Source organism: Marmota monax, unplaced genomic scaffold (genome assembly GCF_021218885.2).
Source record: "Marmota monax isolate L192 unplaced genomic scaffold, Marmota_monax_Labrador192_F-V1.1 WCK01_AAM20220418_F8-fsc00030, whole genome shotgun sequence".
In the NCBI taxonomy this organism is placed as follows: domain Eukaryota; kingdom Metazoa; phylum Chordata; class Mammalia; order Rodentia; family Sciuridae; genus Marmota; species Marmota monax.
The window spans coordinates 7018094-7034961 of NW_026691988.1; the positions used below are offsets into that span (position 1 = coordinate 7018094).

The 16868-nt window shown below is 40.0% G+C and overlaps 1 protein-coding gene across 3 annotated transcripts in view; it reads left to right on the forward strand.

Annotated features, from left to right (window-relative positions):
• The first annotated feature begins 2132 nt into the window (after positions 1-2132).
• Myb (MYB proto-oncogene, transcription factor) overlaps positions 2133-16868 on the forward strand; it is a 33121-nt gene continuing 18385 nt past the window's right edge. Inside the window, exons 1-9 of one of the 3 annotated variants that reach the window (XM_046449934.2) lie at positions 2133-2370; positions 6646-6763; positions 8553-8624; positions 10347-10439; positions 10689-10909; positions 12593-12827; positions 14066-14146; positions 14588-14692; positions 16145-16399. In XM_046449934.2, the coding sequence (XP_046305890.1) occupies positions 2348-2370; positions 6646-6763; positions 8553-8624; positions 10347-10439; positions 10689-10909; positions 12593-12827; positions 14066-14146; positions 14588-14692; positions 16145-16399 (1203 nt within the window). In that variant the 5' untranslated portion in view covers positions 2133-2347. The remainder of the gene's footprint in view (positions 2371-6645; positions 6764-8552; positions 8625-10346; positions 10440-10688; positions 10910-12592; positions 12828-14065; positions 14147-14587; positions 14693-16144; positions 16400-16868) is intronic. The other 2 variants (XM_046449926.2, XM_046449945.2) reach the window with 2 other exon arrangements.

Consider the following 16868-nt stretch of genomic DNA (forward strand, 5'->3'; position numbering starts at 1 on the left):
AAAAAATGTAAAATTTTTACTGTGATACATAAAACAATATCTGAGGAATAACAATATTATGAATTCTCTAAACAACCCATATGAAAATGATTCACAAAGGGAATAAAGACAAATTGAATTTAGTAACTTTCTACTTAAAAGGAGTTTTTAAATCATGAAGTAGTTTTACATATTAAGAATTGGGGAAAGAGGCTATGAACTCAATTTAGGAAGGATTCAGATACTCACATTATGACCAAGAAGATCTGCAATAGGGAATCATGCCATTTAGATTCATAAAGTGATCCCAAAGTGAGAATGCAATTTCCTTAGGGGTAATTTTTAGATGTTTTGCCATTTATATTTTTTTAAAGTTTAGTTTTCATGTGAAAAAGTTCATTACAGGTGACAAGCTACTTGGGAGGCTGAGGTAGGAGGATCCCAAGTTCTAGGCCAGACTGGGCAACTTAGACTTTTAGCAACCTAGGGAGACCCTGTCCTCAAATAAGTAATGAGCAGGGGACATAACTCAGGGCTAGAGGGGTAGAAAAAGAAAAGAGAAAGAAAAACAGAAATAAAAGATATTTTTCATTATAGAATCTAGAAATAAATATTGGCCTTAAATAGTTATTTAAAGAGGGATGTCTTTTGGAATTATGAAATGAAATATCTTATTTTTTTTCTCAGTGTTTTCCCCCTTCAGGAAGAAAAAAATGTTAAAATTTTAGGAGCAACTAACATTTTAAAATAAAGAGGTAAACTGTGCAATAAATTTTAAGAAACAAAGCTTCAAACACTGAAGTCTTGAAACCTAGCATGCTTCACCATTTAATAAAATTATGACTCATTTTAGTAAGAACATGCTTTTTTAGTAAGAAAAATGCTTTCTGAGCTAAGTTTGAACTGCTGGGGCACATGGGACACCCACAAACCCAGTCAGCAGAAGTCTCAAACTCCTAAAAGATTAAAGGAAAAATAAATTAGTGTGTGCAGAGAATGAAAAAAAAAATCCCCAATGGTACTCATCTATAAACAGAAGTAAAACTAAAACTCCCCTAAAATCCCCCAATCATCAATCCTTATAAACTCAGCACTCCTCTCTTTACTTCTTCAGGACCCCTTAGTTAAGCGAACACGAAAGTCTGCTGACTTGTAGCTGATAAAACTGAGCCCTCAAATTACACTAAGCAGGGACACCGACCTCGGTAATCACAAAGTGTTTTAACTTTCAAAACCACTCATGCAAGCATAGGGTTTGCTGAATTTCGCGGGGGGCGGGCTGGCAGGAACCCAGTGGATTTTTTGCAGGTGTGTAATCAGTGTGATCCAGGGCGCGCGCACTATGCAGGGGGCAGAGGTGAGTGGAGAGCGCTGCCTGGGCGGGGCGGAGTGGGTGGGGCCGGGCGTGTCCCGGGGTGAGAGAGAAGGGCATGTGACAATAGGACGGTGGCGTGTGGGCTGCAGGATCTGGGAGGGGAGTGAAAGCTGGTGGGGGAGTCCTATATGCAAGTGGCGACAGCTGCAGGCCTACTCGTATTTGTGTCCCTTGTCACTAACAAATTAAAGATGTTCTATTAAAAAATTATAAAGACCTGGCCAAACATTCTGGGGGGGGGGGGGGGAACTCCCATCCTCTATTCACTCACCACCCAATTCCCCTATCTCCAGACGGCTGCGTTTTAAATCCAGTCTAAAAATCCAATCCCCAATGTAAGAGTACTCCCACACCCCTTTCCACCCTCGCAACTGAGAGCGCGGCGAGCTCGGGTTCTCGTGTCCCGGAGCACCCACAATGGGGCTACCGTGGTGCAGCTGCCCAGGAGAAGGGGAGGCAGCACAGCGGGACATGGCGCGGGCCAGCGTCGCCGTGGCCCGGGAGCGGGGTTTGCCCAAGAAAAGGCGCCGCCGCAGTCCCCGGTCGCCCCTCCCCGGGTTCTCGGCCCGCGCGCCTCCCGAACCTTGCGGCGCGCCAGGCGCAGCTCGGCGGCGCGAGAACCGGCTGGGAGCGGCGGCCCCTCCGGCCCAGCAGCCCGCCGGCTGCATCCAGGGCGACCGCGGAGGCGGCGGGCAGGGCGCGTGCGCACTGCAGGGGCGCCAGATTTGGCGGGAGGGGGAGTGTCCAAAGCTCTTTGTTTGATGGCATCTCTGTTTACAGAGTTTACACTTTAATATCAACCTGTTTCCTCCTCCTCCTTCTCCTCCTCCTTCGTGACCTCCTCCTCCTCCTCTTTCTCCTGAGAAACTTCGCCCCGGCAGTGCGGAGCGCTGCTGCGCAGCCCGGGAGGGACGCAGGCAAGGCGGCGGGCAGCGGGAGGCGGTAGCCGGTGCGTCCCCGCGGCTCTCGGCGGAGCCCCGCGCCCGCCGCGCCATGGCCCGGAGACCCCGGCACAGGTAACGGGGAGTCCAAGAGGGCGGCCCAGGGCAGGGACGCGCGGGGCACCAGGCGCCTAGGAGCAGGTGGGAATTGGTTCCCGGATCTTCTGTGGTGCTGTCAGAACCCGGGAGGACCTGGAGCCCCTGCCTCGGCCGCAGAAGCGGCTGGAGAGACTGATGAATGGAAGAGTCTCTGCGGGAAATGCATCAGGACATTGGGAAGCATGCCCCGCGGCTCTTTTTGCAAGTTGCACGGGTATATGTTTCCCTTTGGGGGGGAAAAAGAAGCACGTTCCAACCGGGGGCAGAGCGGTGTCCACCAGCCAAGGGGAGCCCACCAGGTGCCTGGCGTGATGCCCTGGGTGTCGGCAAGAGAGTCGCAGCCTAACTGCTGGATGCATTGAGATATGTTTGGATTTGAAAGTGCAGAGCATATGGCAGATATAGGAAAATGCCGGATTGTTTAGTAGCTGCAGGTAGTTTATTTAAATTTCATTCATTCATTATGGAGGCATAGAAGAGTGTCAGCTGACAGGCGGCTGGAAAGAAGGTTTTAGGGGACGAAAAGGCTTTGCAAATTGTTATAAGCCCTGGTTGAAGGTTCGAATTGTTATTCTCTGGAAGGTTTTTATTTCTACTGCAAACATTGCACGCGCACCCACACGCGCTCGCGCTGCACATGTCACCGCACTTGGGAAGGCTGGTTAGGATGATGGGTGAAATGCCCTTACATTTTGACCCTACAGATGGAATGAGGGAGAGGAGGAGGGAAATACTCATAGGAACTGTCACTTGCTGGCGGTCCAGCCTCTACCAGCCCCGGGGATTTTCCGGACTCTTCACGCCCCGGCTGCCTGAGAGAACAGGTTGCGGGGGCTGGCTCAGTGGCCATAGTGGTCGCCACTCAGCCCAAAGGGACAGAGGCCCTCAGCACCAAGGCCGCTGCTGCGCACCTGGGATGCAATCCCTGCGGGCTCTTCTCCTGGGCAAGAGATCCCGAGGCAGTGCGCACACGTGGACGCGACTGAGGTCCCTGCTCCTGCCCGCGCCCTGCTGCAGCTGCCTTAAGTCTCTCGGCCTCTGGAAAGGCGATCGGACCGACCTTCGCGAAGGCGTTCTGGGAAAAATCCCGTGAAGGCAAAGCAAACCCGCCTGCTTTTCTTCGGGTTGTTTGATTTTCTCATACTTATTTGTTTTATGTACTGGTGGGCATTGGTCCTCCTGTGGCTCTGGAAGTTGCAACGAGCGTGGGCGTGAGCCCTGCTGCAGAACCCCGAGGCTGGCCGGGGCCTGGAGCTACGCCTGTGCGTGCGTAGCTTGGAGTGGGAAGAAAAGGGGGTCGATATAGGTAAATCCCGGCCCCCTACCCCTCTCACGGGGGTCGACCTCGCGGGGCAAGGATGCCACCCCTTGAGAGGTTTCACCTTCGTTTTTTGGACTTCACAGGAAAGCAATCAAGCTCACCTGTTTTGTTGAGAGCAGAAACTAGCAATAGGAGGAGGGAGCTGGGAAGGGGTGCTGACCCGAGGCGCTCTCCAGGCTCCGCGCCCCGAGGACTAGGCTGCCCCCGCTGGGCGGGGCTGCGCAGGTTCCCCGCGGCTCCCAGGTAGCCCGGAGGGGAGGGGCGGGAGCCTTGAACCTGGCTCAGGGGGAAGAGAAACCCGGCTGCGGGTTCCGAGCCGTTTCTTGCAGGGCGAGCGTCAACTCGGCAGGGATTATTAACCAGGTCAGCGAAATAGTCTGAACCCCTTTTCTAGAATCACAGTAGCGGCCACAAGGCACTTCCTCCCGCTCCCCTCCCTCTTCCCAACCCCCAGCGCTTCTTTTCTTTTTCGTTTCTTTGCACGGTTTGTTTCCTTGACAGAATGTAATATTCATAGTTGTACTCTTGTAACCACACCGGGTCTAGCAGGTGGAGGAGTGCATCAAGCCTGAAATCAGCCTTTGAAAGTCCTTTGACTGTTGGGTCTGAGATCTTGTCAGAGCAGATAAAGGAAAAGTTATTTCAGGTCTTTAGCAGAAATTAATCATGCTACTGAGGCGGGCAGGACAATTTAGAGCAAGGAAATCAGATGCAAAGGTCAAAGGAGAGCCCCCGCGCGAAGCCTGCTGATAGCAGTCCTGGTCTGGTCCCGCTGTCCTCATGGCCCTTGCAGAAGGCACATGCCACGTTTTCCCCCAAGACCTTGGTTTTGCACAGTTTTGCCTATTTGCTTAATTTCAAAGAATCACAGAAGACATATAGGTATCATTCATGCACGCTGGAAAGTACCTTAGAAATAGAATCCAAACCCTAATGTATAAGCGATGAACCGAAGTCTCGAGAGAGAGGAAGTGATTTGGCCAAGTCACGCAGCTAGGCGGAGGCAGAACTAGGACTGACACCTTATCCTCTAGAGAACTCTGGTCCTGTTTGATTCCAGTTCTTTCTCACCTGAGATGGACTGCCCCCTGTGGGCAGCTGAATATTTTGCTTGTTTCTAGATTGTTGTTGCCAAGGGATATGCCCAGTTAATGGTTTGGGAAATGTCCACAGTTCAGGTCTCCAGGTCTAGCCAAACCTAAAAAGTTAATTTGAGTTGAGCCTATGACTCTACTTTCAAATTCCTTTGGTTTTCTTGCTATCCATGATACTTCACAAGGAGCTACTTCATTTGATGGCTTTCTAAGGAGTTTACTAGGAACCTTTCAAAAGATGCAGACTTACAGCTCTGGGCTTATGTTAATTTTTTGTTTATAATACTGTATTTTATGTTAAAAGGAAATTGTTTTAATGGTTATTGACTTGTCAATATTATTATTGTAATTATGATTGATTGTTTACTCCCTCCTATTTCCAGTACTAAACATAGACTCTTGTTTCAAAGGATAGAAACTAAATGAAAAAAAAAAGACTATGCTTTAATGGGATTTGTGAGTGTGTGTGTGTGTATGTGTGTGTGTGGGTGTGGGTGTTGGTAGTTGTACTTGAAGTTTAGATTACATCTTGTCACCATGCAACCTGGATCATCAGATTGTTTCTCAAAATAATAGTTTTAAACATTAGAATCCCAACTCAGAGTTTTTGATGAGCACTTCTGCCTGACTTGTAGGGAGTTGGTAATTTATGCTTCTGAGTTAGTTAGGTAAGATAAAACCTTTTATGAATGTAAATTTCCTTTTTTAAAATAATTTGCATTATGATATTGCTTTTATCATAAAGCAATCAGTCTCAGTTTGATGGATTTCTCAATATTACAATGACAAATTTTAATGAAGTTTGTAAGGTAGTATAGCTTTTCATATCTTGTTTTATAGAGAAAATTACAGCTGAGAGTAAGCTATGAAATTACTCTCATCTCTTCGGTATATGATAAATAAACTAAGTATAGAATTTTGTCAAAACTCATCAAAATTCATATTTTAGTCAACTAGTAAAGGGAAAATCTCTTTTGAAAACAATAATTTTTTTTAACCCATAGATTTCTTCTGGGGGAATCCCTTACTTTTGAATTGGGTACATTTTAAGATATTTTAAACATCACTTAGTCAAAGATAGAAAAAATAAGAGTAAAAAAGATTCTGACTATTAAGTGGCCTAATTATTCACTTAGTTACTTTGGAAACTGAGTCATGTAAACATGGCCACAGTTGGGTCCTTCAGGCCCAGGGTTTTGAACAATTTGATATTTATGTTAGTGCCAAAACACTTTGATCACTTGATGGTCTTATCCTTTCTCAGGCTTTAAAATCCTTTCCTCTTACCTTCTTGTAATCTTCTCATCTTAAGGAATGACTATAATTATATTATTGGATATATTATTTCTTGAATTTTTATTGTAATAAAATGCCAGCCCTGTTGGAATAACATAAGTGATTTGTTTGTTGTATTTGGGAGATATTACTTAAATAATGTGACATATCCCAGAGATTTTGAAAGTGCACTTATATAAAGGACCCGGGCTCTTATTCTTTTTCTTGTCTTAACATTAAGTTTTAAATTTAAACCTTCATTGGTTGGAAGGTTGCCAAATGTGTAACTTGTCACTGATCTAGCAATAAGAGCAGGTCCAAACATGCAGAGCAGTAAGACAGTGCCAGGTCCTTTGCCGTATCTGTGGATACCAATAACAGCAGAACCAGTTTACAATACTAGAGCAACAGAACGCAGAAAACAATCTTGTTGTGCAAGTTTCCAAAGTTTCATCTTCATAACCTTTGAAAAGCTTGTTGAGGAGTTTTTATGTAAGTTTTGTAATCCAATAGTTTAAATCCTCTTGTTTCAGCCCAAGTCTGCCATTCTTATTTCTGCAGCATATACAGTAGTGACGAGGATGATGAAGACATTGAAATGTGTGACCATGACTATGATGGGCTGCTTCCCAAGTCTGGAAAGCGTCACTTAGGGAAAACTAGGTGGACCAGGGAAGAGGTAAATAATCATATTATCAAAGCATGAAAAAAAATGGTAGTGTATAATTTATGAACAACAAAATTCCAGCTCAACTCCAGGTGCTATAGCTCATTAGGAGGGTCTTTGAAAGCTTGGCCTTGGCTGCTTATGTCCCCCACTCATCCACGTGTCCTCTCCTTTCTCCTTTATGTTCCATCTGTTTCCCTCTGCCTATCCAGTTCTCTCTCTTGAGACCCACCACTTCCTACCATTTCTTCATTAATGACAAAGATATGGCCATTCTGTAAAGCCATCCCTGGCTTCCTCCAAGAGGGCTGGAAGCATCCTTCTTCATTTCTCTGCCCTTGGGTATAGATTCTGCCTTAGTGTTGATGTGATAGCTGCATCTCTCCCAGGAGACTGCAAGCCTCTTGAGGGTAGAGCTAAACATCACTATCTTTGTATTTCCTGAACCCAGAATTACTCACCACTGCAAAGTAGGATGTTAATAATACTCCCTAAATAAATGAATGAATTGCTATTTCCAAAAACAAAACAAGGAATAAAACAAAACATGTATAGAACTTACCCCTTTATAATATATTCATTTAATACTCTTGGTATTGATCTTTCACAGATCCATATATGGGTATGAATGTTTGCTCTAAAACCACCCAGTAATGGGTAGAAGGATCACTGTTCCCCACATTTCTTTTTCTGCTAGTTTATCAAAAGGTTAATCCTTTCAAGAAAGGAAAAGTCCTTCTGAAGCTAAATTATTACTGTGTGAGGAAAATTTTCTTTTTTTAATGTTCTCCAAAAAATTGCCACCGATCATAGAAGATTTAATTTAAATATAAGTTATATTAACTCTCTTCAATTTCATTGCATTCTGCTTCATTTAAACCAGAGTACCTTTGGACAGACAGACAGGATTTCCAGGGAGGCACATGGGAAATTCATATTTTACCTGTAGAGATTGTGCACTTAGGATGATCATTAGGGAAATAGAAGTTCTGTTGTTAACCTGGTTCCTGGTTGTGTCTGTATTGTACCAGGGACCTGTATTGTGAATGGATGTTACCTTTGCAGAAACATAAAAAGCACATTGAGAACGACTCTTATGAAGTGATGGGACAGTGAATAGTGCATGAACTGAAAGAACCAATTTTCCATGAATGTTTTAGTGTCTTCTGTGTTCTAATATGCTTTGGCCTCATTTAAAACTGCATATATTGATAACAAAAACCAAATGACTTTATTACATTATATATGCATTCAAGTTTAAGTATCAAAAAAAGTTATCTTCTATTTTTTTAACATATGAAAGAGATTGAACCAACTGGAAATATTCTATTTTTTATTCAAGATCTTATCTATTATCATAGTTCAATGGCTACTGAGTCTAATATTGAAATTTATTTCTTCATCATTAAGTAAAACTCCTAACAGTTGTCATATATTATGCACTGAATAGGTGCCTGGGATTATTATAAATGTTTTGCATAATTACCCTGTGTAATCCCCAGACAATCCTATTGATATCAGCATTCCCATTTTATAGATAACAATAGTAAGGTCCGAAAAGGTAAAATAATACATGCAACTGGTATAACTAATCAATAGCTGAGCCAAAATAAAAACTCTAGTCTGACTCTAAATAAATCTCTGCTCTAGACCAGTATAATTTATTTTCTGTATTTGGATACTTTGAGTAGGGTTTTTTTTTTCCCCCTGGATCCTTGCATTAATTCCGTTGTTCAGTAGAACTTGAACAGAGTTATTCAGTAAATGACTGATATCTTAGGATTATCTTTAAATGTCCTAGGATGAAAAACTCAAGAAGCTGGTGGAACAGAATGGAACAGATGACTGGAAAGTCATTGCCAATTATCTCCCGGTAAGTTAGTGATTTATTCTCTTTGTAATAGAAAAGTTCCTCCTAAAGATTTAAATAAAATATTCTTATAGAAGCTATTAAGATAGCACATATTGCTCATATATAAGAAGTAGGGGGAGAGATGCCCTCTCATCATTTACATTTTGTAATGCATGTTTTGGGGGTTTCTAAATAAATTTTAAAACATTTCCACAACATCTTAAACAATTGCTTCTTGCTTATCTTTGATTTCTTGAGATAATATAAATTAACGTTCTGATGATTTGTTACGTAGTAGATGATTAAACTTGATATTTTTTCCTGTTCAGCTTCTGAATTCCCCATTTTTGTAAATAGCCATGTGTTTGGTACTCAGGTTTGAAATGCTAGGATATTTTTTACTATCCCATTCTGTTGTCCCTTATGTCTAAGCAGTTATGAAGAAAGCTGGAATTCCTTGGTAGTCTCCTCATCCTTTACACTCCATAGTTGGGTCACAAGATAGGCCCCCTGTTTTCTCATCTGGGCTATTCCAATGGCTTCCCCACTTGTAGCTTTCCATTTTTTTCTCCATCCCAAACACTATTGACAGATCAGCTTCCTAAAATGCATATGTATCTTATCTTCTCAAAAACAACAATAGTAGTTGGAGGTGTAGCTCAGTAGCAGAGCACTCGCCCAGTATGTGCAAGACTCTGGGTTTAACCCTTAACATCATAACCAAAACCCACCAATGGTGACTTAGTCTTTTTTTTTTCTTTTTTTTTTTTTTATTGTTGGTTGTTCAAAACATTACATAGTTCTTGATATATCATCTTTCACACTTTGCTTCAAGTGGGTTATGAACTCCCATTTTTAGCCCATATACAGATTGCAGAATCACATCAATTACACATCCATTGATTTACAGTCTTACAAACTAAGTAACTGCTTTGACCTGATACAGAGAGGTCCCCCTACATAGCCCCAACTTATAGCTCCCATGCTGTTTCCTACTTCTCTCCATAAGCTCATTTGGTGGAATTCATTTCTGCTTTCCTCCTCTGGAATTTTGATCCTTTCATCTCACCTCCTAGAATGTTCTCCTTTTCCTTCTCCAGTCAAAAGTTCTGACCATCCTCCAACGTCCACATCCAGAGCTCTTTTGGATTCCTTTCTTTAGAAGGAATTTCTCCTCCTAAGGGAATGCTTTACTCCCCACCTCCATGGCACTTTGCTTTGTGTCTCTCCTTGCATATGAATTGAATTCAGCCTTCTGTCATAATTAATTATATATTTGCCTTTCCCTTCATGTAAGATTGCAAGGTCCTATAAAGTAGGCCTACCTTTTATCATCTTTGCTCCTTCCACAATATAATGTCTTGTGCTCCTGAATGCACATCTCTTAGTTTGGGAAGCAAACTTTATTATATTCCTTTCTGGTGGGTTTCCATTGAAGTCTGAAAAACTGGAATTTCTAAGAAGTCTGTAACCATGTAGGTTACTTCACATGCCACAGACTGAGGTCAAGGTTAAGTTAAATTGACAGGCACAGGAGGCAAAGCTTCTAATTTTATATGCAAGTTTGATGTATTCTGTACATTCTTTAGCCTGTAAGTACTGAGGGAAAGGTGGGCTCTCTACACATGCCTTAAGGTGTTCTTGAATGTTTTCATTGCATATTTTCTCTGTATGACTCATATTAAGCAAAGTTTTCACATGCATATGGTGTTCTATCTTTATGATGGTGCATACTTTGTCTAGAATCGGACAGATGTGCAGTGCCAACACCGATGGCAGAAAGTGCTAAACCCTGAGCTCATCAAGGGTCCTTGGACCAAAGAAGAAGATCAGAGAGTAAGTTTTGTTTTCATGGATGTGTGCATTAAAGTTAAGAATATTCCCCAGACATCTTTGTTGGATGTTTCCCCAGCCAAGGAAGCAGGTAAAGTGAGCAAACAGGAAGTAAAGGACTCTGGTCCCATATTTCCAGTGAATGGAAGCAGACTTTTAGAAGTTTTCTAAAGAACTTGTAACACTGAAGAATGATTAATGACTCATTACATAACATTAAAACACAGGTTATTTTTGTGTGTTTATCTGAAGGTGATAGAACTTGTACAGAAATACGGTCCGAAACGTTGGTCTGTTATTGCCAAGCACTTAAAAGGGAGAATTGGAAAACAATGTAGGGAGAGGTGGCATAACCACTTGAATCCAGAAGTTAAGAAAACCTCCTGGACAGAAGAGGAAGACAGAATTATTTACCAGGCACACAAGAGACTGGGGAACAGATGGGCAGAAATCGCAAAGCTACTGCCTGGACGGTAATACTATGTCAAAAAATATATTGATTGGGAAGAATGAAGGAGCGGGATTCTAACATTCTGTTTTAAATGTATGAACAAATTACATACCATCAATAATGTTTTATTTAGAACCAGAAAATATCCTATAGTTTATCTAGTGGAGGACTTTTAGGATCCAGCCAGTGGTGAGCCTTGGGCTAAAACTTTGAACTTTACTTAGCCGTGGTTTCCCCATTTGCAAAAATAAGTAATAATCTATATCACAGAGCCAATGTTAGGATCAAAGTAAAATAAATGTCAGAGCACTTTGTAAACTGCAGAGCTCTAAACACAAAAGGAAACTGAATGTAGACAGTCTGTCCTTGGTCTGAATTCATTCGGCCAATTTAGTGACTGGCTACCATTTTGGCAGTTGCTCAGCTATTATTTTCCAAATACCTGGCTTCACTTCATTATGCTACATGATTAACTTTTTTTTTTTTACTTTGAATAAAGAAATAATGTATTTCTAGAGTTATCATACTTTTTCCAGGTTTTTAAATAATGTCAATATAAAGCTTTTTTTTCAGTGAACAAGGCAAGAAAATGATCTTATTATGAGGAATGACTATGGAAGCTCATTTTTGTCCCATATTCCTCCCTTAAGTAATATATAACTGAATTTTCTTACTTTGGAAAATACTTTTTAACTATAGATTTTAAGGTAGAAAATATTAAAGATATTTTTATTCTTGAGCTTCTTAATATAAAAATGGAGAAAGGGTAATTTCAAAGATGAATTATGCTGTGTTTTCTTGTGATGCTCCAAAGCATTTCCTCCCTCGGGGTTTAGTAAAAGCTTAGAAAATCCAAGAGATTTGTCAAAGGTGGCCTTTTCTCCCCTATGGAGGATATACTATTGCCTCTTCTAAAAATTAAAGGGGTGATTCAACTTCCTCTTACTTTATCACACATTCCCTCACCCCCATGAAAATAGGGAAAGGTAGTCTTAAAATGGTTTTTTGGTTTTGGGTTTTTTTTTTTTCTTTTTTTGAATTGAGAAACTTCCCGAGAATGGAAAGACATTAATGAAAATGCTTTGCAGTTTGAAAATATCCGGGAGTTATCATTTTTCCCTTTTTCCCTTTCCTTTCACCTCTGTCTGGCTTGTAAGAACAGTGGATGCTTTTCAAAAGGTAGGAAGGGTTTTTGACTCCAAATTTCTCACTAGTGATATAAGAGTTAAAGAGTAGACACTGAGACAGTGTCATTGTCATTCCCAAACACTGCCAAGTCCCTGATTTTTGTGGTGGGTAGGCCCTGCTAAGCCATTCTTGAAGGAGTAATTGTTTTAGGACAGCTAGAACTTTTAGGTTGTATTTGAGTCTTGTACCACAAATGGTCAGGATCAACACTGAAAGGTTATCGTGTTGAAAATACTCCCTTACCTCAGACACAAAATGATGAAAAGATACCAGAGTTTATAGAAAGATCCATACATTCTAGATTATATAAATAAGAGAAATCTATGGATTTTTAAATTTGGCTACAGGGAAAGCAAGATCTTAGCAGGTGGAAAAGAACGAAACAATTAAAAAGAGAAAACAACTGTTAGTGGAACCAAAATAAAGATTTCTGTTAGAAACAGTTTTCTGTCAATTAACTCTAATCTGAATTGAAATTTTTGTTTGTAAAATTTTTATGTGCTATATTTCTGTGCAGAACTGATAATGCTATCAAGAACCACTGGAATTCTACAATGCGTAGGAAGGTGGAACAGGAAGGTTATCTGCAGGAGTCTTCTAAAGCCAGCCAGCCAACAGTGGCCACAGGCTTCCAGAAAAACAATCACTTGATGAGTTTTGCTCATGCCCCACCTTCATCTCAACTCCCTCCAACTGGCCAGCCCTCAGTCAGCAATGACTATTCCTATTACCAAATTTCCGAAGCACAAAACGTAAGCCATTCCTGAGAATTTACTTTAGTGAAAGACATGGTTATTTTAGCTACCGATAATAATAATACTTGTGGTTATATTGTTTTCAAAGAGCTTTCCTAAACATAACTAAGATCAATCTTCACCTATACCCCTTGAAATAGATCAGGGTAAATATGGGTATCCCTGAGTCATGTGTCTGGAAATGAGATGGTTAAGTGATTCTGTCCAGGATTACAAGTCATGGTATTGCCAGGTAAAATCCAAGTTGTTTGATTCTAACTCACTACTTCAATTCTAATTTAAAATTAGAGTTTGGATGTAAATTTTCTTAAAGTACTGCTGAAGAAGAATGGGGGAAGGGAAAGATACATTTATAGTCTAATATTTTTCTCTTCCAAAATGAAAAGTGAATGTAATATTACATTTGGAGAGAAAATAGCTTGACACCAATGGATAGGTTGTTAATTCTGTTAGTGGTCTAGCCAAAATGCAGTTATTGATTCAGTAAACGTTTACGTTTTTACTCTGATTCAAGAGCAGAGCTTTATGGCATTGATACTCCAATGTTCCCTTTTATCTTTCTTTGGATTAGTGTGATTCCTTCCTCATTTCTAGACATTTATATGTATGGAAAGAAAGGATTTTTAGTGAGTGGAAAAGAAGAAAAATCAAGGAATGTTAATCTTTGAACTAACAATAATAAATGATGAAATTTATCCAAGAATACAGACCTCATACGCAAATGTTAGGCAAAACATATTCATGAGTAGTTTTTACTCTTCTTTCTCTGTTCCATGGATTTGACTACAGACTTTCCAGAAAGGTCTCAGGTGAATGGATTATCATAAGAGGTTTTGTGCTTTTTATCGAAACATCATAATTATTCTCAGAAAAATATTTTGTTACAATCAGCTAGTACCATCTCCTTTTCCCATGAAAACGTTTCATACATTCACAAATGTATTTTAGATTATATTTCCATCGTGTTTTTTTCTCTAAGGAATGCTTCCTGTTGGGACTGATGAGTACCTTAAATTTCTTTCATTGTATTGCTTTAGCTGTTCAGCCATTTTTAAAAGGCCTGGCTAAACTTCAAATTAAAGTAGGTTTTTTGTTGTTATTTAATTGTTTAGAGAATTTTATCAGTAGAGTACTTTTCCCCCTTCAGTCCCAGAATAAAACCTCAGGAAGTCAAATCCCCTGAAGCGTATGTAACCATGAATGACTCGGCCTTTGTTTTCCCTTTTTTGATCTAGGTCTCCAGTCATGTTCCATATCCTGTAGCTTTACATGTAAATATAGTTAATGTTCCTCAGCCAGCTGCTGCAGCCATTCAGGTAAGATTCTCTTATAAAGAAACTCATTATCTGGGCAAGGCAGTGCTTTTAAGAAATACTTTATTTCTTTTATGTAGACACTTATTTTCACCTGAGCAGCTGAAGTAAAAAGAAAAGGGAATAGTAGAGAGGAGGGTAAAGTTCAGGCCAACAATCTACCAATCTTGGCTTCTTGGAGGGTTTGTTCTGGAGGGTTTTCTGATGTTCATTGTTTCAAGTTGAAACAATTCATTAGGCAGCATCCACTCTATAGCCTCAGATTTCCCATCACTACCTTAAGTTTGAAATCTCATTCAGAAAGATTTCTGTAGTGGAAATATTTGACTTGTCTTGGTTTTACACTGAGGCTCCTTGGACTGTGTGGTGGTACCTTAAGACTCCAGGCTACAACCACTTTCCAATCAGACCTTTGCTTCCCCTCCCCTTAACTTCTAATTTCAGAGACACTATAATGATGAAGACCCTGAGAAAGAAAAACGAATAAAGGAATTAGAGTTGCTCCTAATGTCAACTGAGAATGAGCTCAAAGGACAGCAGGCATTACCGGTAAGAATGTCACTACGTACTTGGGGGGATGGTTTGCAGCTTTACCCCAATACTCTTCTGTATCCTTTTTCTTCTCTTCTAAATATTACCCCAGCCACAATTCTATATATCAGTTAACTATGTTTAAACAGAAGTAGTTGATAGTAAAAAAAAAAAAATACTGTTGGTATCAGAATGTGTATTAACTATGTAATGCACTCCACCATTGTCATGTATGTAAGAAATAAATTTTAAAAAGAATGTGTATTAACTAAATTGGAAGTAGTCTTTTTGTATTACAGTAGAAACAAAATTCATTTGTGCTTTTCATCAAGCCATTTTTTTTCTCCAGGACTGTAATCAGTTAAAAGATTAGCAAGAATAAAATAAAAGAAGTGCTATATTTTTTTTTTTACAAAGCTTTGTACTATATGCTATTTGTTTAACTTTTTTTCTTTTTCTCTCACTTTCTTAATCTGTCCTTGTTTTATAATTGCAAACATGATTTGATGTACATTCAGTATTAATGTAAAAAGATTTATGTATATTTTATATACTTATTATTAAATATATATTTATTATATTTTTATTTTATATACATATTTTTATATGTATAGATGTAAAACACTGATGCATAAATAACACTGGTCTTTTTTGTTTGCATGCATGAAAGTTGTGTGGATCATTACTGAATTCTGATATCTTTTTTAATAATTGGGCAGCAAACTGAGAAAGCAGCTTGTACTTTGTAACAAATCTAGTTAGCCAACAAAGTGAATAAAAGAGAAGTGATACCTAGTAGGTATTCTTAGGGGTAAATTTCTTTTTTGTTAAATAATAAAATGATTATGTGCACATGTTAGTTTGACCACTCAACCACTTTTTAACTTTAATGTTTTGCAATTTCTCCTGTTGCGTGGTCATGCTGAAAGGAGACTTCTGTTAATTTGCTCTTCTGCTTTCCTAACCACGCTGATTTGGCAGCCCTTCACTGCCTCGGTGCAGTCTACATCCTTAGAAAGGGATAGAAGCATCAGGAACATGTACACAGAAAAGCAACTTAACCTCTTGAGTTCTCTAGCTTTTTAGTAGGTTAGAATGCAAATAAGACAATTCTTAACTCAACATTGATGGACCTTTTGCGAATTGTGTTCAAGTTGATTTCCTAAGACAGTCAGTATGAAAACTTTGTACTTTGTAGCATAGTTTGAAGTTTTAACAAAATGATAACAATGAAGGTAATCACATAAGCATAAACTCTAGTACTGTTAAAAAGCAGGGGCTTGCATTGACAAAAAGGAAACATCTTGACAACTGTTTCATAGGCATAAGTTTTGGATGATGCAACTACTTTTATCTTTCCTCCAACAGCATCAGATACCTTGTGCAACATCATTGCTTTAAGTTCCTTCTTCCTTTCTTTTCCCCCACTTTTTCTTTATTTCTACACTCACCCCACCCCCCCTTCCTCAGACACAGAACCACACATGCAGCTACCCAGGGTGGCACAGCACCTCCATTGTCGACCACACCAGACCTCATGGAGACAGTGCACCTGTTTCCTGTTTGGGGGAACACCACTCCACTCCATCTCTGCCAGTGGATCCCAGCTCCCTACCTGAAGAAAGTGCCTCGCCAGCAAGGTGCATGATCGTCCACCAGGGTACCATTCTGGATAATGTTAAGAACCTCTTAGAAGTTGCAGAAACACTCCAATTTATAGATTCTGTAAGTAGAATTACTAAGGCAAGTTAATGTTTCTGGAAGGGATTTAGAAAACTCATTTCATAACTCTTTGCCGTTTTCTATAGTAAATGTTATTGGTCTTAATTCATGTATAGGTAAACGTATGAATTTAGACTTAACAAATATATTTTTGCAGAGATCTCATATCATACCCTACCAAGACAAAAGACAGCTGTTAAACTTTTCCTTCAAAAGGCATATTTTAAAAAAAATAAAGCTTATAAAGCAGGACTCCAGCTATCCTTCAAAGAGCATATTTAAAAATAATAACAATAACAAAGCCAATGACTTATAAAGCAGAACTCCAGCTATGGAATTGGTGTTTGAGTTACTTTTAAAGGATCTTTTATTTTGCTTACTTCTTTGTGCTTCTCTAGAATATTGCTTTGCTTTTGGATAGCATATTAAGAATTATGTTTACTGGGAACTTAAAGCAATCTTCCAGTGTATT